This window comes from Oreochromis niloticus, linkage group LG16 (assembly GCF_001858045.2).
Source record: "Oreochromis niloticus isolate F11D_XX linkage group LG16, O_niloticus_UMD_NMBU, whole genome shotgun sequence".
Taxonomy (NCBI): domain Eukaryota; kingdom Metazoa; phylum Chordata; class Actinopteri; order Cichliformes; family Cichlidae; genus Oreochromis; species Oreochromis niloticus.
The window spans coordinates 10,078,880-10,104,798 of NC_031987.2; the positions used below are offsets into that span (position 1 = coordinate 10,078,880).

The following is a 25,919-nucleotide window of genomic DNA, read 5'->3' on the forward strand; positions in this document are numbered from 1 at the left end:
CCATAAAATCAGAGTAGAAAAAGTTATATTTTTACTGTAACAACCACAAACATCTTTAATGAATCATATTTCATAACTTTAAATGCAAATATTAATTGTCATTTTTAAAATCCTATGCACAAGTTTTGCAAACAACAAATTTATTTGCATCCATTTACCTTTTACCCTTTTTTTAAATAACCATTTCAAACTATTTACAGAACAATCAGCTGTTCTTCAATAAGGTGCCACACAAATTATTTGTGCCACTCCAAAAAAATCATTTCTGTCCACTATAAAGGAGAACATCACAGCCTGATACCTGCAGGTCTGACAGCAGCAGGTGTATCACTGCTGTTTCTACCTGGAGACAGCAGTCGCCTCATTGTTCTGACACACAACACAAGACTATCCACAACACTACACACTAACTACACAAGACAACACATTAACTACACACTCCAAACACGCTAAACGTCACAAATCTCTCACATCTCAAAACTCGCTCTCTTTTTCTGCTCTCTCTCTCTCTCTCGACGTCACTCCTAAAACTTCCCCTGTTTTGTTTAGTTTTTTTGCTCATAAGCAGAGAGTGCTTGCTAGCGCTAACGTGGCGAAACTATTGAGGAAAAAACGCCGCGTATATCTTGTTTATCATGACTCTGGTTTTACGTGGCCTATCAACACAATTTATAAACTGGTATATATCACCTTGTTGCTTTGTCTTTAAGTGGTCACGTGATTGACTTACCACGACTACTTTATTCTTCCTCAGTCAAACAGCAGCACTCGATTGTTTTGCCCCCTGAGCTCCAGGTGTTGTGCTAGACAGTGATCGTGATTAGCGTCCGCGGGAGCGCGCAGCTGCTTAAAGCTGTAGCGTCCAGATTACTTACAGCTACTTCCGTGCAGCTGATATAAGATGCGGTAAGCTGAACACAGCTTTAACCGTCTGTTTGTTGAAAAATAGTAACGGACCGCATTTCCTTGTTAGTAACTGTAACGGCGTTGTAACGATAGGAATAGTAATTAGTTAGATTACTCGTTACTGAAAAAAGTAACGCGGTTAGTAACGCCGTTACTTGTAACGCCGTTATTCCCATCACTGGTGATCAGACATACAACTAGAACAATATTCATTTCATTGCAAAGACGTTTTTTTTGTTGGTTTCTTTTGGGCATCAGCATGTTATTAGTCAGAAAGGTGTTTAAAGCATGTATTGTATAACCACGTATTTTTCCTATAAAATATAATATAATAATAATAATAATGGTAATTTATGCATAAGTGTATCCTTAAGTGCAATGCTGTGAGGCCTCAAAGAGACTGATGTATTACATGGGTTCAAAATGAAAAAGAAATGTCTGAAATGGCACTATCTAGGCAATTAATAATAATTGCATAACTGACTGAGCTAAAGTGAGCTGAACAAGATCATTCTTTGGTCAGTGTGAACCCCTGTCTGAGAAGGTGTAGTGATTAGCAGGGGTTAAAGCGGGTCAGAACAATCAGAACAGTTTTCTGCCACTTCCACTTAAAGAGTAATTAAATCTGATAGGCAGGCTAATGCATATCACTGTTGAATGACTTAATTTTTTGTGTGCTGCAGCCTGCCATTGCTTCCAGTGATGCCATGGAGATAACGGGTTAGGAATAAGAATATTAGATATCGGAGCTATATGCTGAATTATGCTAAATTATGTGTTTGTCTTGCAACACAAATTGAAGTATACTAGTTTTGCCCTGTGTCAGATTGGCGACCTTTCTACTATGTACCCTGCCTATCACCCTATAGTAGCTGGGATAGGGATAAGCAGAAGAGACTGAATGGATGGGCTGGTTTTGTGTTACATGAACAGGTTGGATGAAAACATCAGGCTGTCTAGTGTGGGTTATACTGATTAGTTAAAAGTTTACAGTGATGCCTTATGGTTTGGTGGTTACATCTAGAGTACTGTTACTAGGTTACATCAATTTATCTTTAATGCGATGGTGCTCATTAGATTCACTCACTGAATTCTACCTTTTGTACAAGCTGGGGTTTGGAAATCAGCCATATATCATTTTCCCCACATGCAAAATCCCACTTTAACTCCTGGTCATGAGAGTCATGCTATAGCTGGGAAAGAATATACTTTGAAAATGGTGAAAAATATTTGGCCTTGGACAGATTTATAGTGATGCAGATATTGATATATATTGATATTGATATCATCCCCCCCACACACTCAATGTGCAATATCACTGATCACACTGCACCTCTCAATGCACCTGCTAGTTAGATGGCATGTATGTGTATGTATATAGATGTAAGCTTGTATGTGGAAATATGTGTGTGTGTGTGTGTATGTACGGATGCATATATGTGTATATACATATATGCATCCGTACATACATACACGCACATACATACATATATGTATGTATGTGCGTGTATGTTTGCAGGTGTATGTATAACTTGTACATATCTTTCTTGTGTAAATGTAAATTTATCTGTTATTGTGTAAATACTTATGCTATTGTGTACTTCACACACATGGAGAAATGCCAAACTGCCTTTCATTGTTCTTGTAACAGTGTCAATAAAAAGCTATTCTATTCTATTATATTGATGAAGCTGACTGGGAATATGCTCAAGTACAGATTGATATGACAAAGAAGAACATGCTTTTGTGGTGTAGTTTATTGCACATTGTGTTGCAGAAAATCTACAATTTATCGGAGTAATTTGACTCTGTTGGATGATTCGATCAGTCTGATTATTTGTTATTAAAGTTTTTGCAAAATGTAAAAAAAAAAAATGTAAAAAATGGTGGAAGAGCCTTTCCCAGCAGGTCCTGTTGCTAGGATCCTCCCAACCCATCCCAACATTTGCAGACCATATTATTACTGTCATTATTAAATGGATGATGAAAGCAGCACTTCACCTGCCACATCTTTGGAAAGATCTTTATTTTAGGCCTTAAAAAGCACCTGTAAACTGTAGCTCTGTCACAAGACAACAAAAATGCCTTTTCACCTCTGGCTTATAATGAAGTGTGTTTAAATCGGAAGACAAGACAAATGAGTTTAACAACACTGAGATCAACAACTTGTCAAGAAAGATAGAAGCACTGATATGATTTCTAATAAAAGAAATCCTTTTATTAGAAAATAATAAAGAAGCCCTTCTTTATTGTGTCAGTTGAGTCACTTACATCATTGTGTCACTTACACAACACAAGGATAGGCGTTGTGTAAGCGAGCGTTGTGTAAGTGCACTCGCTAACACAGCTAATATCCTCGGTTCTTTTATCGTCTTGTATTAGTTGTGATCAATTAGTAGAAGTTTAAAAGGCTTGTTTATGAATTCAGGTTGGATAATTGGCACATCTTCAGCACAAGTATAATAACTGTGCATGAGATTAGAAGCCTGTTTATTGTCAGTGTGTTGATTTTTGTTTCTGTGCTGCTGCAGTAGTGAGATGAATGAGATCTAGGATAGAAAGTGCGACATTTATGACGTAATTGTTTAATTCTAGCAGTGATATTTTACAACCTTGGCTCCTCAGCGAGTATCATGCTTTCACCTACAGACACACATAGCGTAATCATTTTGTTGGGGTGTGTGTCTCAGTTTGCAAATGTCCCAAGAAATCATTTCATTCCACTGGGTTTACTTGACATCATTTACCTCTAAACACTGACTGAGGTGAATTTAAATCAGTACTTCATAATTTTTCCAATGCAGCATTAAAGAAAGTCTTGCATCCTGTTTTTATTTTTTAAAACATTGATCTTCATCTTGAACTAAATAATGCTGTTAAACGAAAATGAAAAGCACTGACCTCATAACAACAATTTGCACTTACTTCATATACTCCATGTGGAAACCAGGATTTTTATTAATTATAGAAGCTTGCACCATCTCATCTTTTTGACCTCACAGTTCTCCGTCTTCCAACTTTGCACTCTCAGATCTCAGTGTGCTGGTTCATGTAATCACCAAAAATGGAAGTCAGAAAATTAGTGGGTGGACTGGCATGAAGTCCTTCTCTTCTCCTTCTTGATTAATTAGATACCCAGCCTGCCTAACTGTCAAATTCAGTACCATATATTCATTAGTCTGTCTCACTTTCTCTGTCTTTCTATCCCTAGAAGCCCCAGCAATACACACAGACACACTATTGTGCATTTTGTGCTCTGTGATAAAAGCTACTTTCAGCTGTTCCCTTGCAACAAGGGGGTTACCACAGCGGGTAGCTCCACATTTCTGATCTGGCAGGGTTTTACGCTGGAAGCTGGATGCCCTTCCAACCCCAAAAGGAATTTGTTTCTCTGGCTGGACTCAACCTTTCACTCGCCAAGTGAACATGTTAACCACTACACTATCGGAAGCATGCGATGCCAGGTCATAGTTAAAAAGAGCTTCAGCCGCTCATCTCTTCAATCGAGCTTTTAATGGTCCTTTGAGCTAAATGGCAATGTCAGCAATAACATGTTTGTAATGACAACACTGACATTTTTGTGTTCACCATTTCACTTGAATGTGTTACCGTGCAAAAAAAAAGAAATCTTTAGTTTGCTATTCACTTAGTTATAAGTCAAGGTACTGGATAAAATGCACTTTTGAAAGTGGCAGATAAAAAAACGTTAGGGGAACGTGGAGAAACTTTTTACTTGGTTGTTCATTGCATCATTTGCTTTGACAATAAACACACACTACAACTTAGGGGTACACTTAGCCGTCGTTAATAAATGGTAAATCGATTGTCAATTTACCTTCAGTTAATAATTATTTGGGAGGCACAACAGCTGAGATCCAGCCTAACACTGACCCTGAGTTGGATATGTGGAAGAAAACAGATAGATAGCTGGATGTTTACTAATTAATAAACAGTTGGTTTATTACACAGTTGCAACTTTACAATGAGCATCCAGATAATGTTCATAGGTGATGTTGATAACTCTTGTTTTAAAGCATAGTATAGCAGGTAGATGGACACGCAGTGGTACATCTTCATGGGCTAAGTGAAAACATTAACTTTCTGCTGCCACTACATTAAAGCATGGTTGAAAACACACTCGAGACAAATCTATACAGTGTAAGTGATTAATTGTTAGTTTCAGTGAAACAGCGGAATCAGGCAGTAGTAGCTTGAACTAGCTCCCCAACCCCTAAACTTACAAACTGAATAACTTAGTGAAGTCAAAGATAACTGCCCTTGTGTTAAGTCTTCAAGAAATGTCATAATTTATCAGCTTCAGCAGCACTGGTGATTAATACTGACTGTAGAGCAATTAAATCCTGATCCTGATAGAAACCTTGATGTGATTATCCTAAAGGCATGGAGAATACTGGTGGTCGGGAGACCTGTAATGAACAAGATCTGAATGCAGCTGGCTTCTTGTTTCAATGTCTGCTGGCCAACGATTCCTAATACATTCATAAAATCCTAAAAAGATTTTTTTCCTGGAAAAAACATTAACAGACTTATTTTAGAGAGGCTGAACATAACAGAAACTAGATATCTCAAAGAACTGCTTCACTCCTCTGGGCTGCAAATTTGCACATAATACATTAGTAATAAATGATAATAAGCATTATCATGCTCATTATTTTAAAACATTAAGCACTGATGATGCTAAACATTCATTAAGCTCTGCTCTGCCCTGACAAACTGTGGGATACAGCATTTTATTAGAATCAGCCAGCTTTCATATGATAGACAAATAAAATTAATTAAACTAGCCATTTTCATTCCGCTCACAAGCATCCACTGAAATCTGCAAATATGTCTTGAAAGCTACTAAAATGAGATGAATAGAACATGACAAGATCAGCCCACATCTTTGCCACAGATCAGATGGCCGTGACACAAGCATTTGAATTCAACGTTCTCTTAAACAAAAGTGACAGTCTTAAATAAATGAATTAGATGAGACAAAAGATTTAAACACTGTTTCCTTCGCAACCTGCGTGCATCCTGCGGGACTATCAGACTGGGAATCTGACTGGAGGGCAAGATGAATCTTATCAGCAGCTTATCTATTCTAGGCTTTGCCTCTGAGCCTGTATCAGTAATTAGAATTTATCAGGACTCAAAAGTCAAGGAGCCGATGGAGATCACAGGAGAACAAAAGCATCCCTCAAAAAAATATTTAAAAAGGTGCACCAAAGAAGAAAGAAAGCAGTGCTTTGATTTCACATGGTTTCACAATTTTATTTGCATTTTTGTCCAGCTCTCCATGTACACACAATAAAAACACAAGCAGCATGATGCTGTAAACAATGGGTGAATATACTTTTAGTTTTTTGGGACATAACCCAGAGAGATGTCTCATCAAATCAGGCTGTTTTTTTTTCTTTTAAATACGGTAAATAATTAGTATGTCATGTTTTCAGAAAGGGGTTTCACTTTACTTTTATTCATTATCCTTGTCATCATTTACCACATGTTCCTTTGTGTCACTTTATCGGCCTAATATTAGAAACACTATGTAAATTAAACGATTCTGAAATGTTCGGTAAATTGTAAAACAGAATCTTTGCAAAGGCCACTTGGAGAACGTTCTGCCAAAATGGATCTAGCATGCCTACATACAATCAGCTGTTGAAATACAGTCACGTAACAACCGTATTTGCACAACCGTTAAGATTATAGAGTTCCCGATAAAATACATTCAGGAGGAGGTCGGATAACACAAGACCAAATCTCCACTTAGTCTTGGCAGAACGAGAAACAGCATAAACTCTGATCAGAGCCAAAATTAGCCAATACCAGGAACTTAATTCTCCACTGGGGTGTGTGAATATTGCACAAAAGGAAGGTAAAATGTCTCGAATCTACCAAGATGCTATGAGTGGAAATATATTTTAAAAAAAGACAGGGCTAGAAAATAAGACTAGAAAAAGAAAATAAGATAAGAAGCTGCCGGATTATTAAATTATGTGCTCATAAATATTTGGTATTTGCTATCTTTTATGTCTTCAGCCCTGTATTCATGGTACAAAAACAAACAAAAAAGACCTTGCATTTGGATGTAAAATAAAGCACTAAAATATGACCATTTTAAATAAATAAAGCGCATCTGCTCTGTTAAAGCACTGTGTGTAATCCAGTGGATAATTCGTCCTCTCTATGCTCCGGTATGTTTTGATGATTAGTCCTTTCTTGCTTTGCATTTAGTGAAAAAGGTTACAGTGCTTAACACATTTATTAGACCACAACCCATAGAAAGGTTCATACCACAACTGGCTTAATTAGTAACAGCAATTACCAAAATAATGTTTTATGTTTCTGTAATGGTTAAATCGACCTGTATGTGCAAACTTATTATATACTGACATATAATTATCATTGATATCCATGAATTTTCAAATTTAGTTTAAAAGAAATTGGTAAAAAGACCCACACTGATTATTGTTTTTTAATCAAGATGCCAAATTAGTTATTTCCTTGCGTTCTTGAACATAAAAATTCGTTTTAGTGGTTGAATATTATGCTTTGTTAATTTCTGATTTTTTAAATATAAAAACATGAATTCTGTTTTTATTTGCCTAATATATATTTTCATTTATTATTATTATTCTTTTAATGGCAGGTGGTCTAATAACTTTTAAGCACTGCATATGAGGTATGGTCTTTATCATGCTGGTATTACATACTGTAATTTGCATTATGTGCGATACTGCACTCGTCACCAAAATACTCTGATGTTTTTTGGTTTTGTACAAATTACTCCGCTCTGACTTACTTACTCAATTTTGTCCTCAGTGGTCGAGAATCCAGGGAGAATTAGGGAGGAGAAATTACTGCATCATTGTATCGTTAAACTCAAGGCAAGCCTGCATTTGGTTTTCACATATACACAACATATGGCATCATCAACAAAACACAATCTGACAGCAAAAACTTGCATTACAATTAAAACACTAGAAAAGTCATCGGAAAGGAAAACGGAATCAGCACTAACGTAGTGCATAGACCATCGTGTTTACTGTCGAAAATTCAAAAAAAGGCTGTTTAGTTTACTCAAAAGGCTTGAGACGTTTCCTTTCACAAAGATCCACCACTGATGAGACAAAGTCAAATACTTCCACCTCTGTGGGTCTTTGAATATCACGAGCGACTGCTGACGAGTCAACCAGGATGTCCCTCGGATTCTTGACACGCACAAAAAAGAAAACAAAAAAACCCCTCCAAGATCAACAGCTGTGCATTCGTCTTCTTTCGCAGGTTCTAAATAGTGCTTCAACTGTGTGTTCATGTTGCAAGCATTAAAAAAAGAAAAGAAACTAGAGGTCCATGTCTCATTTTTTCACTTTTGATCAGCTTTGGTTCCTCTTCTTTGAGGAAGCGAGTGGCTCTAGCGAGATTTGTTACCCTTCAGCAGCAAATCAAGTGTGATCGTTGCTATTTGCTGATCTATTTGAGACATTGCAAAAACCGAGCAAACAGTAAGTGACGGATGTGCTTCCTAACAATCTGAACACAGGCAGCAGGCTGCCTGATGCCGAGCGTGTCCTTGTGAGGTATAGCAGCCTGGTTACATATCCATGTCACCATCATAGGCCAGGGTCAAGGGCTTCTGCGGTGGGGGAGACGTCTTAGTGGTTTTGGATGGCTTACTGAAAAAAAAAAAAAGGACAGACAAGAAAGAAAAGCTAAGAGTTCATGTGGCTTAGTAGCACAAGGCAGCCCAACCTGATTTCAGTCCTTACAAAGAATTCCATTATCTGATAACAGCAACACAGCAGACAAAGTATAGAGTAGACTATAACTCATACTTGGCAGGGTTCTGTTCAAGGAAAGACACTTGCTTTCCTTCTTGATGTTCTCCATTCTCATACAGAATGCGCAGAAACCACAATGAATCTTTTGTTTCCGAGTAGAAAACGGTACATACCAGACCAGGAACGATAACGCTATAATGAAGAGTATTAAGATGAATCCAACAGCAGTCACAGCGTAAACCCACAGCTTTACTCTTCCATCTGTGCAATCAGAAAGCAGTTTTTAATAGAAAGTTTTAAATATATGCAAGTCTACATCTATTTTATGAATATCTTTTAGAACTTTTTCCTCACTGCTCAGAATAAATAAGTAGGTTTAGTCTCTTCTCAAATGGGTAGGAGAAGAGTGACTACAGTTTTAGGCATATAAAGTCTATTGAGCATTGCCTGTCTTGTAATATATAATGAATCGTGTAAAAACATGGACCTAAATTCCTCCCCCGTCCCGGTGAGCAACAAAGTCAGGTTCAAAGTTCGTAGCAGTACTGGTTGGTCTGCACACATGATTTCCATTTCAGTACCTGGGCCAACAGGTCGTAAGGTCCACTCGTTGTAGAGGTCTTTGGCCTTAGACGGCCCAGGTTTTAATCTGCCAGAGTTAGTTTTCACATCTGCTTTCTTATTGTTGTCCACCCCCGGAGTTCTGGTGCAGTAGTCCAAGAAACCGTGAGTGGTCATCACCTCAGTGTAACCCTTCTCACACCCACACACTCCACTCTGCATGAGGGGGAAAGAAGCCCAGAAGAACATCATTTACAGCGAGCTGACGATGACTGCAGTTGTTGCTTTCCAATTCCTGCAAAGCACTGCTGACAAATGGGCTGCCACACATTTGGACCATTCTGTTTTACTCAACAAAATATTTCTCACTCTAAACACAGGTTTACTTTTTCCAGCACTAAATTGTTCTCCTCGGGGGGTAGATTACACCGCTTCCCAGATCTGGAAACGGATAAGAATGCGCCCCGTCAGGCTAAAAACAGGCACCCTGAACCAAATGCAACACATGATTTCACAGCGTTGCATTTGTGGGTGCAGTAACATGGGGGTACTCTAAGGGGCAGTAAAACTTCAAGCTAAATCTATTATTTGTCATTTTCATGCTGCTTGTGTGCAGTACCCCCACCTCATAGGTGTAGTCTCTAACTGACATGGAGCCCACGTTCATTGGTATTAATCTGATTATTCTTTAATGGCCTGTTCTGCCAAATTAAAAATGTCATCTGTCAAAATCCATTTAACTCCCCACCGAAAACGTGGGGGCAGCAAAAAAAATAAATAAAATAAAACAGCAAAAAAAAAAGAAAAAAGAAACACAGTGAGAATTACAGAGATCACAGCTGCCTGATCAAAGTGCAATGGTCTTACCGGTGTGCAGTGTGAGAACGGTTTTGTGCACGGAGGATGACAGTGTCTTAGCGTGGTAGGCCTTTTTTGTGGGAAACACCCCCCTGGAGAAAGACAGTGTGTTCTTATTTCTGTTCCTTTACCTATTGATTGCTAAATTAATGTACTGTCACACCAGATTAATGGGCTCAGTTGCCTATCAGAGACCCCCATCAGTCTGTGAACCTTTTAATTCCAACATGGAAAATTGCATGTCAAAATATCAAAGAGTAATGCCTTAGGTTGTTGCCTTCTTTGCAGAGGGAGGTTATTCCTTATGGGCTCATATTTGCCCAAAACACTTCCTAGCAGTGATAAGATCACATTCAACGACTATTTACAGCACATCAAGCTCGCCTAAAGCTTTCATTCCCACAATACCATTACCTTTGTTCTCGTTGTCTACGCCTGCTTTACTTCCCACAAATACAAATGCATGTTTATATTTATATGGATTGAAAGCCTCGCAGCTCAGAGTCTGGCTTATTGATTACTTATGTTAAGAGGCAGAAATCAATGGAGGCTCCACTGAGACTAGGTAGATCAAATAAGGTGTTAAATTCAACTAGAACACTATACTAAAGCCATGCTTTTTCTCTGAGTGTGTATTTATACGCATGTGAAAGAAACATGTGTTCCAGTGGAAGACCGTGAAGTACTATCAGATGTTTTTGAGAGGGGGTAAAATAGCTAATCATAATTGTTACAGGATGTAACCCATGGACAGTATATTATTATTATAAACTCAAATGATTAACAAAGGCAAAAAGACATCGTATCCGATTTTGTATCGAGCCTTCTCAGATCTTTTCCAACGTCTCGTTTCCAATTATCTCGTGAACCAACAAGAAAATCGTGATCTAAATTTATTTCTGAACCACCTGCTAAAGCCACCTCTGCTAATATTACCAGTGTAATAGCTTTCTTAGATGAATGAAAGCAGATTCACTTACTGTCATGGCAACGCTTACAAATTTCTTTTTGAGCGATCAAATTATCTGATATTGTAGCACATATCCGTGTGATCCAGACTGAATTGAAAAATGATTCAGTTCAGCATGGGGGAACAAAAACAGAACTGGGGCACTTTTAGCTGCAGCCTGCATTAATATGATTTATATTTATACAAGAATATGTCTGCGATTTTCCCAGGAGCGATTCTGTTTGACCCATCTAAGGTGGCCAGAAGACGCAGCGACTGTTCACCTGTAACATTGACGCCGTCTGAGCGCTGACACCATACTGTTCTCTCGTTGTTGCTCCATCCTCCCGTCCTCCACTGGTAACTGTGGCATTTTCCTCCTGTTGCAACAGCAGAGAGGCAGAGACGACGCTCATTAGCAGTTTGTGTTGGCCAAGCAGACCTGTTGTCAGGCCAAGATTGACGTTAACTACCACTCCTTTCTGCAACTTCATTATTGTAAGACATATTACGGTTTTAGTTTGGGAAGAAAATGCACCTTTGTAACTGAAGCAGTGTGCTGTGAGACAAAGGTGGTGAAAATGATCTCAAAATTGGTTGGAAATGTCTGAAAAATGCCATTTTTTGTTTGTTTGTTTTTTTGCAGGAAAGCTCATATTTTCCCAGAGGAAGCTACAGGGGAAGATTGATTTAAAGAGAGAAACAGTGAAAGGCACTTGAGCTTGATTTCGTGTATTAAAGAAAAAGTGCAGTGCTAAAATATGGGACAAACAATTAAAAACACTAAAGGAAAGGACATAAAGAACAAGGTTAGGACAATTTATATATTCGCTGTAGCTCACAATTACCCCGTTATGTTTTCAAAAACAGCTAATTAATAGAAAAACAATCAACAGGCAAAATAGTTTGTGGACAATATATATATACAAATATATACAAAATCGGTGATGTGGGGAGTCTTTATTCTTCAGTCTTTTATCCTCTACCAGGCCTGGAAACTTGATCCAAGCTTGTTCATTCTCAACCACCCTAGGGGGCGTATCCCATTTTCACCTCAGGACTTCCAGGCCATACTTCCCACAGATGTTCCTCAATACTATGCCAGCCACTTGGTTATAGCATCCCATGTATGCCCTGCCTGTTAGCATCTTGTTCTCCGATGTGTGCCTTTCTATTGTTTTCGTATATATTTCTCTTCTTTCGTATATATGCCCCTTGATCGTTTATATTTCTCCTGTTTGCTATTTATTCCTGCTGTCTACTATTTATATTTTATTCTGGGACAGCTGGTGTGGAGCACTCACAAATTCATTTTACATGTACAATGACAATAAAGGGACATTCTATTCTATTCTATTGCACCCTGCTGCTATGAGCAGGATTATCTCGCAGGCATCTTTGCACAGCCTGCACCTGGTGTGGTAGAGCCCAGCTTTTATGGATCTTGTGCTTTGGGCTTGTTCGTGTGCTGCCATGATTAGTGCCTCTGTGGTATCTTTCATTCCAGCTTTGTCCAGATTTTTTATATATATACACATATATGTATATATAAATATATATTAACTCAAACTCAGAGCTAAGTCACAAAGGTCTCTTGTAAAACACACATATCTCCAATTTGTGAGTCAATAATCAGTCAAATGCATTGACCTCCATGTTTCATCAAATATTGGATAAGTGGAATAACAGTTCTGACCCTTCTATGGTTCAAATGCTGACTGTTTAATCATAGCCTTTTTGTTGCAATTTGTAATTTTGAAGTGCTAACCTCCTGTGACACAGTTTCAATGAGAACTTTGCAATTACAATCACCAGACTGCCATCTACAGCACAGATAGCCATTTAGAAACCATTTGTAGTATCACCTTTTAGCCTTTTACCTTGAACAGAAAGGCTTATAAGAATTCTGTCACATATACAGAATCATATAAAAATCTGTCTGTCCCTTATGAGAAGACATAAAGTTTACTGAATGTTTAACAGAAGGCAATATTCACATCACTCATCCATCTCAGGGATAAGAAGCTTTTGTTTTTAATACCGAGTGTTGAAAATTGTAACGGATGCACTGTGTGCAGAAGGAAAAAAAGCAGTTTTTCTCAGAGTAAATGATGACCTTCCATGTCGCCATGGTGTTAATCTTCTCCTACATTTATTTATTTATCTGTAGATTTATGGAGACAATAAAGGTCAACTTGAAAGCCAGTGAAAGAGAAACAGCTTGAGTGGTTCAAAGGTTTGGGGGCATGCTTTTCAGCTTCTTGGTTACAGTTTAAAACCTGCAATAACTGATTTTTAATGGCTATTTAAGGACCATAGACACCAGCTGTTAAAGCAACACAAACATAGTGCAACATGCTGGGAGGTAGGGTGGTGGTGGAGGCACAAACACACACAACTTTTGACTAGGAGACCATTAATTAAAAGGAGCCTACAGTATATGCTCATTTCCAACTCCATATTTGTTTCCCTGCAGTATTCTAGAGTAACTTTGCATAGTTTATGGTTCAAAAGCGGGAAGCCAACCTTCTTGTGATTGGCTGCCCCTCATAGACAGAAGGTAGGTGGGGCTGCTGTGCTCACATCCAGAGGTCTGGGCGTGAGGTGGCACTATTAAGGATGGCTCCTCTCTATTAGTGCCTTCCATTTGAATCTGAGTTACCAGTTTAACTGAGTTACTAGTTAAAATATTTAACTGGAAAGCCATTTCAAGTGGGATTTTCAACTTGGAAAGCCAGAGAAGCCCTGACAACCCAGACTCAAAGATCCAAGATTGCTGCTGTGAGCATAAAGATCAGTAAAACTGTAAAACATTTTAATCTGTGCTGCCACTGTTTGATACTTTGTTACTCAAAAAATAAGCCATATGCAGAGAACTGATCACATTCTATCTATCTATGAACATGCAGCAATGGTGTTAAATAAAAATAATTTTTAAAAAAAGCACTGCACTGTGTTGCCAGTGTTGCATGACTGGCTCCACCTTGCTAAAGCAAAACAAATCCCGTTGTTGTTTGCTTTTCCGACTTTACCAGGGGAACGCCCTCTGCTCGAGAGTTGCGTCACTCCCTACAAAATCCGACTTCCCAGGTCTAAAAGTTATGATATTAATGTAAACATCCACTTATTTGCACAGCTGCTAGAGATCTAACTTTTAAAATTTAACAATAGGAAGCTGTAACAGAAGCTGGCACAAATGACTTATTTTCTCAGGGCGGACTGTCTTTATTACCTTGCTAATGTTAATTGAGAATATTTACTCTATTTTTAGGTGCGGCGATCATGAGCTCTGTAATTGCTAGAGCAAATGCTGACTTTGTCTGTTTAGTCCTGACAAGAGAGATTGCAACATGCTCATTAAACGGGAGGAGGCTGGAGTCCTAAAGGGCAAAACACTTTTCCAACACATCAAGCCAACACCGGGCACTCAGCTGAACTGCAGCACAAACCTGAGAATTTAGCCACAAATATTTAGGTCACCCCTGAGAAAAGGAGGAACAAAGGATTTGAGAGCAAACTTCAAAATCTGGAGTTGGATTTTTATACGGCACTATAGCACAATATCATTTTTAACAGCAGTTGTAATGGAAAGAAAATATTTCTGCAGTATTAATTAATTAATTTTTGCTGACCAGTGTAAATTCATCAGCTGTTTGAGAGACTCTGTGATCGGTTGTTCTGAGGCAGTAGTAACAAGGAACTTGTCCATTTAAATGATCCATCAATGCACACCTGAGCTGCTGTGGAGAGGGAAGCGTTGGTGCTATATGGCAACTGGTTCTGAATGTTCTTTGCTCAATCCTTTACAAAGGAGTTGTTACCAAACTGCTAGTATTTGGTGCATTTAACTGAACAATTATTGTGCATTTTGGTTAACAGTCACTGTCAGGAAGAAAGAAGAAAGTCGTTTTTGCCTGACACTGGCGACCTGATGCTGGTATAACTTTGCATGGAAAAGGCATGGCTTCCCAAGTACCTTTACAGGGCTGGGTCTCAAAGACTTGATGAGGGCAGCTGTCCTGATTCTCCATGTCTTGAATAATCACGGCTCTGGAGCGCGCTTGGCGACCGGTGGTTTCAAAGCTCCGCCCCTCCAGGCAGGTCAACTGGCACGAGCTCCAAGACGACCACTCAGTCAAATGGCAGTCTCCTGAGGGAAAAGAAAGACAGTAAAACATCAGTGATAGCACAACTTGGTCAATAACACTGTCAGACTCTCCTTTCAGATACTTGCGGGTGGTTTATATTCAGCTTGCCAACACTATTTCAGGGATCGTTTTATTGGCTCCCCTGCTAGCTCCTGGAACATTAAAAAGAGATCGAAAACAACTTCAGCACACATCTGCGGCTGATAATGTAACAAATGCACAAACAAATTACTCAGACAGCCCAGTGGGTATTCAGAAGTAATAGACCAACCAGAGTTATAAATTATACAATACAAGCTATAACTCCAAGCTGGACTGTAAAGGTAAAACCCAATACTGAAACGTGTCTCAAAGGAAATGGAAAATTCATTTGGTTTAGTTTGGAAAAAATTTTGAAAGGATAAAGGCTGTTTGGTTTTTGAATGTCAAATACAAATATCTTTTGTATTTCTTGATAGGGTCACATTGTAGTGATAATATCACCCACAGCCTCAGCTACTCAGCCAGAACAACCCTGTGATTCTTTGCTCTGAACACCCATTAGTGACTGTCTGTGGATTGGAGCATCTCATTATCTTTCATCTTTATATGGATACAGTCTATCAGCTCTTCACTCATGCTGCTAGAACCCTGGAAACATGCTGTGGCAATAGCTACAGTATACAGCAAACACACACACACACACACACACACACACATCCATCACAAGCATGTCAACAACTCCTCCTCTGGCCCCTACTCTGCGTCTGCCACCATCACATCAACACTTACATGAACACATACACACACATCTGCTCTTGCCATCAAACACTCCTGATCCCGAGCCAAGACTCAGAGCAAAGGCGGTTTGAGTGATGAATCAAGGAGAGGATCAGAGGAGAGTGAGAGGCATATGAACAAAAGCAAGCACTGCTCGCTCTCTTCAAAGCAAAAATTAACAAAAGCCATACATGGAAGTAGCCATGCATAAGGAGGTCATTTTTTGAGGGGTGGTGATTTTACCATAATGACTCTCTCTTTAAAAAGAAAAAACAGAGAGAAAATCAAATGTATTCTATAGTGTTTGTTCAGCTAGCATATGCCTAAAGACAGTAATGCTTCATTATAGACTCTCAGGGTGGAAAAGCAGACAGTGACAAGTGAAGCAGGTCAAAACTGTCAGCTGGCCAGTAACTCTCTTGGTTAAGGCAAATTCTACATTCACACTGTGGCCTAAAAAAAAAAAAAACATGAGTTGAATGTCAGTTAACAATGACATACTGTCTGTCTGTTGCTATAGTGATTTTTACAACGGTGAGCTTAACCACTTTCTATGCACAGACCCAATTAAAAATCATGACAAAGGTTCATTGTAGGGGTTCCCAATATCCTCATCAAAATAACAAACTAACAGCATGTCGTGCAAAAAGTCTACTATATTGTTGTTTACATTTTCCTTTTGAATTAATACATGCAGTGTTAATTTACTACAGACAACAAGGTTGTAAAGCTGCAGCATGCCTTAATTTTGAAAAAGTCTGCCAGAAAATTTGCATAAATTGATTTCGTTTAGAACAAGTTTTTGCATTTTAGGCTGCTGAGGTAGAGCACACAGGAGTGCCAAGATTCACCATCACTTCTTATTTTTATGGGTTTTTTTGCTACATTACAGCTACAGACAGTTACTCTACCAGCACTGGTGCTCTGGTATCGTTATCCATCACAGAAGTGACCAACATGTGGTCTGATGTGCACTGCAAACAGCACACTGACACAGTGACATTTACTGTACTGAACAATGCAGTCTGGAGTCTCCAAAACATCACCTCACACTTTAGTGTAGATACACATCTGTGTAGTATAAGCCTGTGCTTAACTCATTCATTTTTAAAGTAATGCAGTTCAGTAATGGGATTTGTCTAAGACTGAAATGTCAGCTGACAAACTTCTGGACTTGGACAGAAATCATAACTTAAAAAAAAATAACTCAATACAGTTGAACAAGTTCACAAGCTGCGGCTAGCATTAGTCCAAGATACAGAATTATTCCATCACAATGATGTCAGAAATGATATAAAGACACAAAGCAGTTATATTTGAAAAAAGATGAAAAATATATGCTCATGATGAATTGATGCCAGCAACGGGGGAGACCAGTTACTGTACTTTTCACAAGGTTTTTTCCCTCATACTTACTTGATGAATGATAAATTTCAGGTTCTCAACAGTTTGCAGACTTCTTTGTCAGAGACAATGCCGTTTTTTTCAATAAACGACAGGTTTACAGAGCCATACTACGGTACTGTGATATAGGTAGAATGGGGTTTGGCATAGTCTTTCTAAAATAAGCAATGCCTTCTCTTAAAATTATGTTGGCTGGATGTCGCTCAGAAATCTGTATATACCCTTCAGCAATAAAGGGTCCTTCAAAGGTGTGCAAATGACCCATGCATATGTGCACTATAGCATGTAATTCAAACCCGTTGGATTAAATGCTATGGAATTACAACTGGTACTGATTTTTGTATTAGTTGAGGGCCCAAAGATCATGATCATAAAATATTATTTTTTATCATCCTTGTACATACAAATGTGTTTTTCTTTTTCTTGATTTTACATGTGCTAAGTAATAAAATCCCTCTAAATCCATTTACATTGGAAACATAGTCTTAAATGATTATATTAGATGGGTTATTTTATTAGAACCACACAACTTCTTCAGATTTTTGTCGCCCATGTGTCAACATCATTTGAAGCTTGTGTTAAACTCAAAGTGAGTCAGTGTACAAACTGTTATGGAAATAGGATATTTTTTTTTATCCTTATATTTTCCATACACTGGTTTTGCAGTAAACACTAAATGTATTGAAAATGCACTTTCATTCTCCTAATAATTGTTTTTTTATTGGAAAATTATTACATTCACATTTGAACAAGCTTTCCGTGCGCAGAATTCCCATAGGCATTAAACTGCTGTGATAAGCTCTGTGATTGTTCTCAGCTATGTGATCTGCTAAATGCTTCAATTAGCAGATGATGGTTTTTCATGCCTTACGGAGTCATGTATTGTTACATAATGCAGTGCAAAGAAATAAAGTGTTCTCAGGTTATTGATTGTAAAATATGTCTCTTTCATAGTTGCTGAGCTCAGGCTCTGTACCGCTACTGTACAGGACGAAACTAGATAATGTAGAGCTACAAGGGTCATTAGTAAAGCTATGACTTTTATTGATTCTGCAATTATTTAGTGGCTGAAAATGCCGGCCAATTGGAAAAACGGACAATTTATTGGCAGATCCTAGCAAATGAATTTGTGTTAAAAAACAAGTTTATTGATTGCTTTGTTAGATGGATTAAATAATTATGTAATTGTTTGGTGAATATAACATGACTGCAGTAATTAAAAAAAGAATCATTCAGTCATATAATTTTGATATATTTGTGTAAAACTATCATTTCCAGTATATCCACTATGTTTAAATGCAGCTTTACCCGGGCAGGGGACGAAACAGGGCTGCTCCATCTCTTGTTGGATACGCTGCCTAAGTACGTCTCCACAAAGTTCCTCCTTCACTGGCTGACGAGGAGACTCATGCCAGTTTCCCCAGTGGACAACGCATGATAGGTTTCTTCTCCGAAGCCCCTCACCACATGCTGCGCCCTGCAGAGACACAAAAATTCAATATTAATAAATACTTGCAAAGGTTTCCTTAATTTTATTTAAACCTATTTGTGTATGTTGAAGCACTGCAGCAGGCTGGCAACAAGTCCAAATTAGAAAGCTGAATGAGAGATGCTCCTTTAAAACCATGATAGAAGCAACAGCTACTGCAGCATATTCTTGAACCACACATATTAGACAAATGTGATGCTGAAAGTCTGCAGACCATGGGAAACACAAAAAGCTGTTAGGCAGTACAGTGCAAAGAACATCAACATATAGGCAAAAAAACGGTCATACCGCTACTGTGCATGGGGACCAGTCACTCAGCACCCACAGGTAGCAAGGCCTTAAGGGGCACGGTTTGGTCTGGATGAGCTGGTTGGGACAGGGGCGACCCTCCTCTTGAGCATCCTGAAGGATTCTCCGACTGCGCACAGACTGACCTACACAACACAAGGCCAACATGCAAAAATGAAAATAAGCCGAGTAGAGTACATTTGCATTGGATGCCTGCCTTTTATTTCCTTTTTTTCATTAATTGCTAAAACACAGTAAAAACACAGTGGGATTGATCCTCTTAGTTCAGCTCATACTCTCAATTGCTTTGAGGGAGACAAAAATGGATCACTACACAAACATAAGGCTCCATAAAACAACTGTTAATACAATGAGTGGCTGAAATGAGAGATGATGATTCATTTAGTAGTGAAAATAGGCTGTTGCTGCTCTTTAGCTCATGAAATATTTTCCTCACGACAAAGAGGAATTAGTGTAACAGCACTATACATCTGTGTCACTGTGCCACTTTATGCTCAGATTTTGCAGTTTCCAACAAAAGTGCTTCATTCAAGTGAGCCATTAATAATGTGTGAAAGGAAAAGTTTGCTAAATGCCAGCAGGAAAAAAAGCAGCTTGTGCCTGGGTCCTGTAAGCTTCCATGAGCCATCCAGTTGGCAGAAGTTGTGCGTGCGCATGTGTGTGTATGTAACGCCAGGAGAGATGCCGAGCTCCGAAAGCCGCAGGAAGATGCAGCAAAAAGGACATCCGGCTCTGCCATCTCAAAAATCAAACCAAAAACATTAACGCTCCCATGGCATCCTGACAAAACAAGATCCTTGTGTCGTCTGACACAGATACGACACAAATCCCTCATCGAGGCAGAGAAATGCATTTCACAATGTGTGAGAATGAAGTGATAGTAGCAGAAAGAGTCACAGCAATAGTGACTGAGCTGTGAAAGAAAGTGTTTTGAGTTTAAATCCCCAGATGAAAGCCTGGGCTAGTGTGAGCTCACTGGGATAAGGGGTTAACTGCAAGTAGAAAGTCAGCGAGTGACAAATTAAAATTAATAAACATAAGAAGAAGACAGTGCCGACTCTTTCTAATTAACAGAATAACACGCGTTCTCTTTGGGAGATTGACTTTGGGAAGCTGAAGCAACAATGTATGCATTCAGGTTAAATCGTTAACTTTTGTATATTGCATGAGGTTATAACATGACTTGCACAAAGTGATACCAAGCGTGTCACCGGTTGGGGATTATCAGCTGCATGTTTGCACTCATGCAGCGGTATGGCTATATATTTTATTTAGGAACACTGAATCATTTATGGCGTCCATTAGTGTGAGCTATGTGAAATGTACATTAAATGGACCATCTATAACATAATTTCACAAAGGAAGTTTCCAGCCTTAATTAAAAAATAAATAAATAAATAAATAAACTTGGTGCATAATATAAAACAAAGAGGAAATAGTAATATATACATTATTGAAAAAAAACCCACAACCTGTGCACAGAGTTTCCCTGCATAATAAGGCATTGGATTACACATATGCGTAAATATTTTAATGCATTTAAATGTATTCATGCACTATTCAACATCTTGGTGCATGCCTGAGTAGATGGAATAATGAGGCGCTGCATATGTAGTCCACTGTGTGTCTGTTTATCAGGTTGTTGTTCCCATGAATTTAAGTTAAGGTTTTTAGCTCATGATGTTTTTACCTCGACTCCCACAGCTGTGCGTGCATTCTGCCCACGGCGACCACTCAGAGAGCACACAGCTGACAGGACAGTTGACTACGCAGCTCTCCGATAGAATCCACTTGTTGATCAAGCCAAACTGTAGAAAACAAGAACAGATCTGAGAGGAGGGCTAGCTAATTATTTCCACTAACAAGAAAGGGGGAGCGCACACATTTCCATATTTTAAATATGCTACAGTTCATTTCAGACAGTGGAAAAGCAGCAGCTGAAAATAAAACCCTAACAAAAAACTTTCAGATGCTATTGAGCTGGTAATGTGCATTATATTTAACACAGAGACAACATCATTGCTACATTCATCCCATTAAAATTGCATTAAGTGGATAGTGCAATATGATTCTGGATGTGCCAGAGGTTACCATACATTTTGAAACACAACTAATGTTTGGTTTGCTCCACAAAAATGAGAAATCTTTTCACATCTACTGTTATTCGATTACAGTAACGTAAGAGCGCCATTTGTCTTTGCACAAATCAAGTCAATAACATTAAGTTCTGTTTGGCTTAGTGTCAAAGTTGGTATGAAATCAGATACAACATTTTCACTTAATCAAATTGGGCAACTGAGCTTTCAATAATAAATAAGTAATGAGAACAGAAGCAAAGCTGCTGCACTGCGATAGCTGTCAATATGTTAGATTTTGCAAACTATAAGTTAATTTTGTGCAATTTTTAAAACTTGTATGGCTTTGGAATTTGACTTGCACCCAAAATATGTATGTGTGTGATGAAACTTTTCATTTTTACATTAAACATCTTTAATTGTCTACACAGTGATTACCTGCTCGCACTTCTGCACCTCCATAACCTTGCCATCGCTGCGAATACAGTCCAGGAGACGAAAACGTGATCCCTGACCACAGATGGCATTTTCACTCAGCTGGCATGTACTCCAGTCTAGATGCACACAGCAACATATCTTCATTAGTCTCACTGTCAAACCGTCTTTTATGTCAACGCTACTGGCCTACAACAACAGCAACATTCTGCACAAATCCCAACACGCCCAAGCAACAAAGCTCACACTCGGCTGTTTCTTTGTTTAGGAAACTCGATGAAATCAAGATTTCTTGTCAAGAGAGACTTGAGACCATTGCACAACCACAAGACCACTATAATGAAAATGATTCACTCAGAACAACTATCCCAATCACCCAAACAACCAGACCAAATGAAGACGTAACAAATATTGTACTCAGTAGTCTCTCATGGGGATGAGTGTCTCTAACAAAGCTGAGCTACAGTTTATTTCAGAAGTAGTGGTAATGAGGTGCACAGAACTGGGAACCAGTGTAACCATATTCAGTGATGATGAGGATGAGGTGGGTATGATTGAAACCAAAGGGTTTGCTGGCAGACAGCATATCCACTGCAATGCCAGCTCTGGCAATTTAGGTACCAAAGGCGAAAGATTCTGGCTATACTGGGAATAATTAACAATTAATAGTTGTATTAATTATTCACTATTAATGAATAATTAAATGAAATAATTAATAATTAATTCACTTTATTTCAATCCTGGATTCCATTCTGGCGAGTCCTACTGATAACTTCTTGCATACAGGCATGTGTGCCTATAAAGCTCAAAACCCACATAAAATGAATCTGCAACTGTCTTTTTGTTTATTTCATTTCAGTTAACTAAAACATTTGAGTTGTTCTCTCTTTGAATTTTTCTGAAGTTTGTTATGTACCATCCACATTGGGAAAATGTTAAAAAAACATCACTAAAAATGAAAAAAGGAGAAAACAGCTGTTCCAATACTTCTGTAAAGTTTGATAAATATTCTATATTGCTATTGCAACGCATTACTGCTACTGTAATACAGGAGAAATCTGTGTCAAAAGGTCTAAATCTAGCTTTCTAGTATGGAAACTGTCTTTAGACTCGCTCGGTGCACTGAGTAAAGAAGAGTTAGGGAGGTTTCCCGACTTTCTGTTATGTGTTGGGTAGATTCTAGATCTGGCTGGTTATGGTCTGACAGTAATCCACATACTCTGTGAAAAAGTAGATCGTTCTACTGCTTGAATATGAGCATGCTACCACACTTGCAGAAAGTATGTAAAAATAGCTAGCCTATTTTATTCCAACCAGTGCGTAGCCTTAGGCTGAATGCACTGGTGTTTACCTGCTCCTTATGTTACAATATATCTGTCTTCTGGCTTTATGCAAATATTGAGAAATGTGTTTTATTGCTCTTTTTACATCCCTGATGAAGCATCTTGTGATCTCCTTAATAAAACAGCTTTAAAAATGTGTTTTTTCATTGTAATAAAAACTTTATTTTTAAAGCAATTTTATAATAAATAATAACATTTTTATTAATATATTATTTAACTGTAATATTGGCATTACAGTTGTTGGATAAAAGGGACTTTGTTGTGTATCACTGTGTTGCAAAATAACTAAAAATGACTTAATCTTGTCCCTTGCAGTATACCACGATAATTGATGCATTCTTATAGCAAGTAAACTTGACCTTTTGCTGGTTTTAGGTATGCACTCATATTGTTTATGGGGCTAACAACAGGTTGTAATCATGTAATGTGAATTAGATCAGATATGATGTGCAGATTGTCTTACCTGAGACTCTGTACTGGTAGGTGAAACATGTACTATTAAGAACACAGGACTCTGACTGGACCATCTCTGGACAGGGTGAGTTATCTGAAGCTGCGGGGCGCAGGATATGTCTGCTTCTGTTTCTTGATGTGTCTTGGTCACATTGCTGCAGAATAACAACAACAAAAGCAAAAAAAGAAAAAGAAAAAAGAGTGATGTGATGATCAGGCAGAAACAAAGCATCCTACAGCAGCCGCTGTCTTTAGTGTTACGATCTACCAAGTTAAACATACTCATAGCATAAGTTATGGAATACATTGTTAATTTCTAAATATGTCAAATTTATTTGTGCCCCAACAGCATGCAGAAACTAATGATAAATACTTCTTATCATAAGACATGACCTTTACTGGACTAATGTTATTTAGATTTCCAGTAATTCAAAGTTTAACGTAATATCATTCGATATCAGCCAACAGCTGTACATCTCCCTTATGAATCCATAGTGCGTACTTTTTGTAGTTATTCTCAAGGACAAACTTGGTTTTTTATTATAATCAGTAGCAAATAATCCAATAATTTATTCTCACGGAAAGAACATTTTTGTTTTTAACATGCTATGATAAACACATTTAATGAAAGACAAACAACCTGAATGAGCCAGCTCAAGGTGAAACCCTCGTTTTCTCTTGACATGAGTGTTATCAAATTACACAGCACACAGCGTTTAGCGGCCTGATTTTCAGCACAATGTGTCAACCTTGGGCAGAAGCTACCTAATAAAAGGTTTATGAGAATGAAAGCTGCAATTGTTCCTCTTCAATAGATCATTTCTATTGACATGATTATGGTTAATTGCTATGAAAACATCAGTGTTATAAATAATAGAAACTATTTTGCAAATGGAAAAAACAAAACCAAACAAAAAAATACAAAATACCCGGAAATTTACTTTATAAATAACCCTTCATTTTTGTTGTGGTTTACAGATGATGAAAACCTCTAAAAACTGATGCAGATGCTAATATAGGTAAAAAATTTTGATATCAAATCCTGATTTCTGTATCATTCTCTTTTTTCTCTGTGTTTTTGTATCAGTATAAATATAAATGTTTTTCTTTCCCAACATCCGACCAGACTGAACAGCAACACTCATCAGCAGTAATTGACACATGAAACACATTTGCTATATGGCAGCTGCTCCCTTCACCCTGTTATAAATAATAAATATAGAGACTGGATATCTAAATAATCCTGCAAAGTCAGTAAGCTAGGAGAACCTCGAACTTATCGACTTTTATACCACACTGTTAAATAATCAACCTCTACACCACATAGTTAAAGGCAAATGAAGACAATTATTTAAAAAACTGTTAGTTGAACTGCAAGAATACAACATTTACTAAATATCTACCAACAAGGAGCGTTGGCAAATCATTGGAGTCACAATACAGAGGAAGCGAAATCCGTGAACAGAGGATTAAATGTGCACTGTCAGCTTAGTCTTTGGTTCAAATATTCTTCAAATAAAGGTCTTTGCATTGAGCTGCATTTGTATCTCTGCACCTGATGCACCACAACACACACGTCAGTCACTGCCACCTCCTAATGAGAAGGTGGTGGTGTGTGAATCTCATGAATCAGCTGCAGTCATTGTAGCTTTAATGTGTTCAGGCTCACAGTCACAAAGCCACATACTAACATTTGTATGCTTCATACAGAGACTCAGATTAAGAGTTTTCTTACTACAGTATCTCATTTACTTTAAAATACATTGACTGTCCACTTCATTAGGTGCACCGTACTAGTACCAGGTTGAACCATTTTTTTGCCTTAAATCTTAATGGCACAGATTCAACAAGATCCTGGAAACATTCCTCAGACAGTCTGATCTATATTGACTTGATTGCATCATAATGTTGCTGTAAATCTGTCAGTTTATCCCCCATGCCATTACACCAACACTATGAGCCTGAACTGTTGATAAGAAGCAAGTTGGGGCCCCACTTTTATGTAGTTTAAGCCAAATTCTGACCATAACAGCATAAATCAAGAATCATCAGATCAGACGTTTCTCCAGTCTTCTACTATCTAAATGTGATGAGCCTGTGCAAATTTTAGACTCATTTTACTGACCATTCAGTGTGGTCTTCTGTTGCTGTAGCCCCTGTACATCAAGGTTCAACATGTTGTGCGTTCAGAGATGCTCTTCTGTAAAACTCTAATGAGTTATTTTGGCCCAGTGAACTGCTGCCCCCTAGTAATCTTCTCTTCTCTTGGACCATTCTTTTTAACCCCAAAAGATGAGAGTGTGGGAAAATCCCGGTAGATCATCAGTTTCTGAAATAAGCTAAATGCACAGCCTGTCTAGGGCCAACAACCACCCAATTTTCTGTGAAATTTCTTCCCTTCTACAGTAGATTTTCCATGATCACATCTGTGTGAGAGTAG

At 38.2% G+C, this 25,919-nt stretch overlaps 2 protein-coding genes across 5 annotated transcripts in view; one reads left to right on the plus strand and one right to left on the minus strand.

The window, feature by feature from the left end:
* Window positions 1-25,919, plus strand: part of LOC106097784 (serine/threonine-protein kinase pim-1) — a 459,832-nt gene that overhangs the window by 96,155 nt on the left and 337,758 nt on the right. The window lies entirely within an intron of this gene.
* Window positions 6,158-25,919, minus strand: part of thsd7ba (thrombospondin, type I, domain containing 7Ba) — a 182,929-nt gene continuing 163,167 nt past the window's right edge. For 2 of the 4 annotated variants that reach the window (XM_025904052.1, XM_013271403.3), the window contains 11 exons: window positions 23,490-23,634; window positions 21,687-21,802; window positions 20,864-20,981; window positions 19,153-19,298; window positions 18,684-18,852; window positions 15,041-15,214; window positions 11,349-11,444; window positions 10,125-10,207; window positions 9,278-9,473; window positions 8,870-8,957; window positions 6,158-8,591 (listed from right to left, as the gene is read on the minus strand). In XM_025904052.1, the coding sequence (XP_025759837.1) occupies window positions 8,510-8,591; window positions 8,870-8,957; window positions 9,278-9,473; window positions 10,125-10,207; window positions 11,349-11,444; window positions 15,041-15,214; window positions 18,684-18,852; window positions 19,153-19,298; window positions 20,864-20,981; window positions 21,687-21,802; window positions 23,490-23,634 (1,413 nt within the window). In that variant the 3' untranslated portion in view covers window positions 6,158-8,509. Of the gene's footprint in view, window positions 8,592-8,869; window positions 8,958-9,277; window positions 9,474-10,124; window positions 10,208-11,348; window positions 11,445-15,040; window positions 15,365-18,683; window positions 18,853-19,152; window positions 19,299-20,863; window positions 20,982-21,686; window positions 21,803-23,489; window positions 23,635-25,919 lie in introns of those variants that run through there. The other 2 variants (XM_025904054.1, XM_025904053.1) reach the window with 2 other exon arrangements.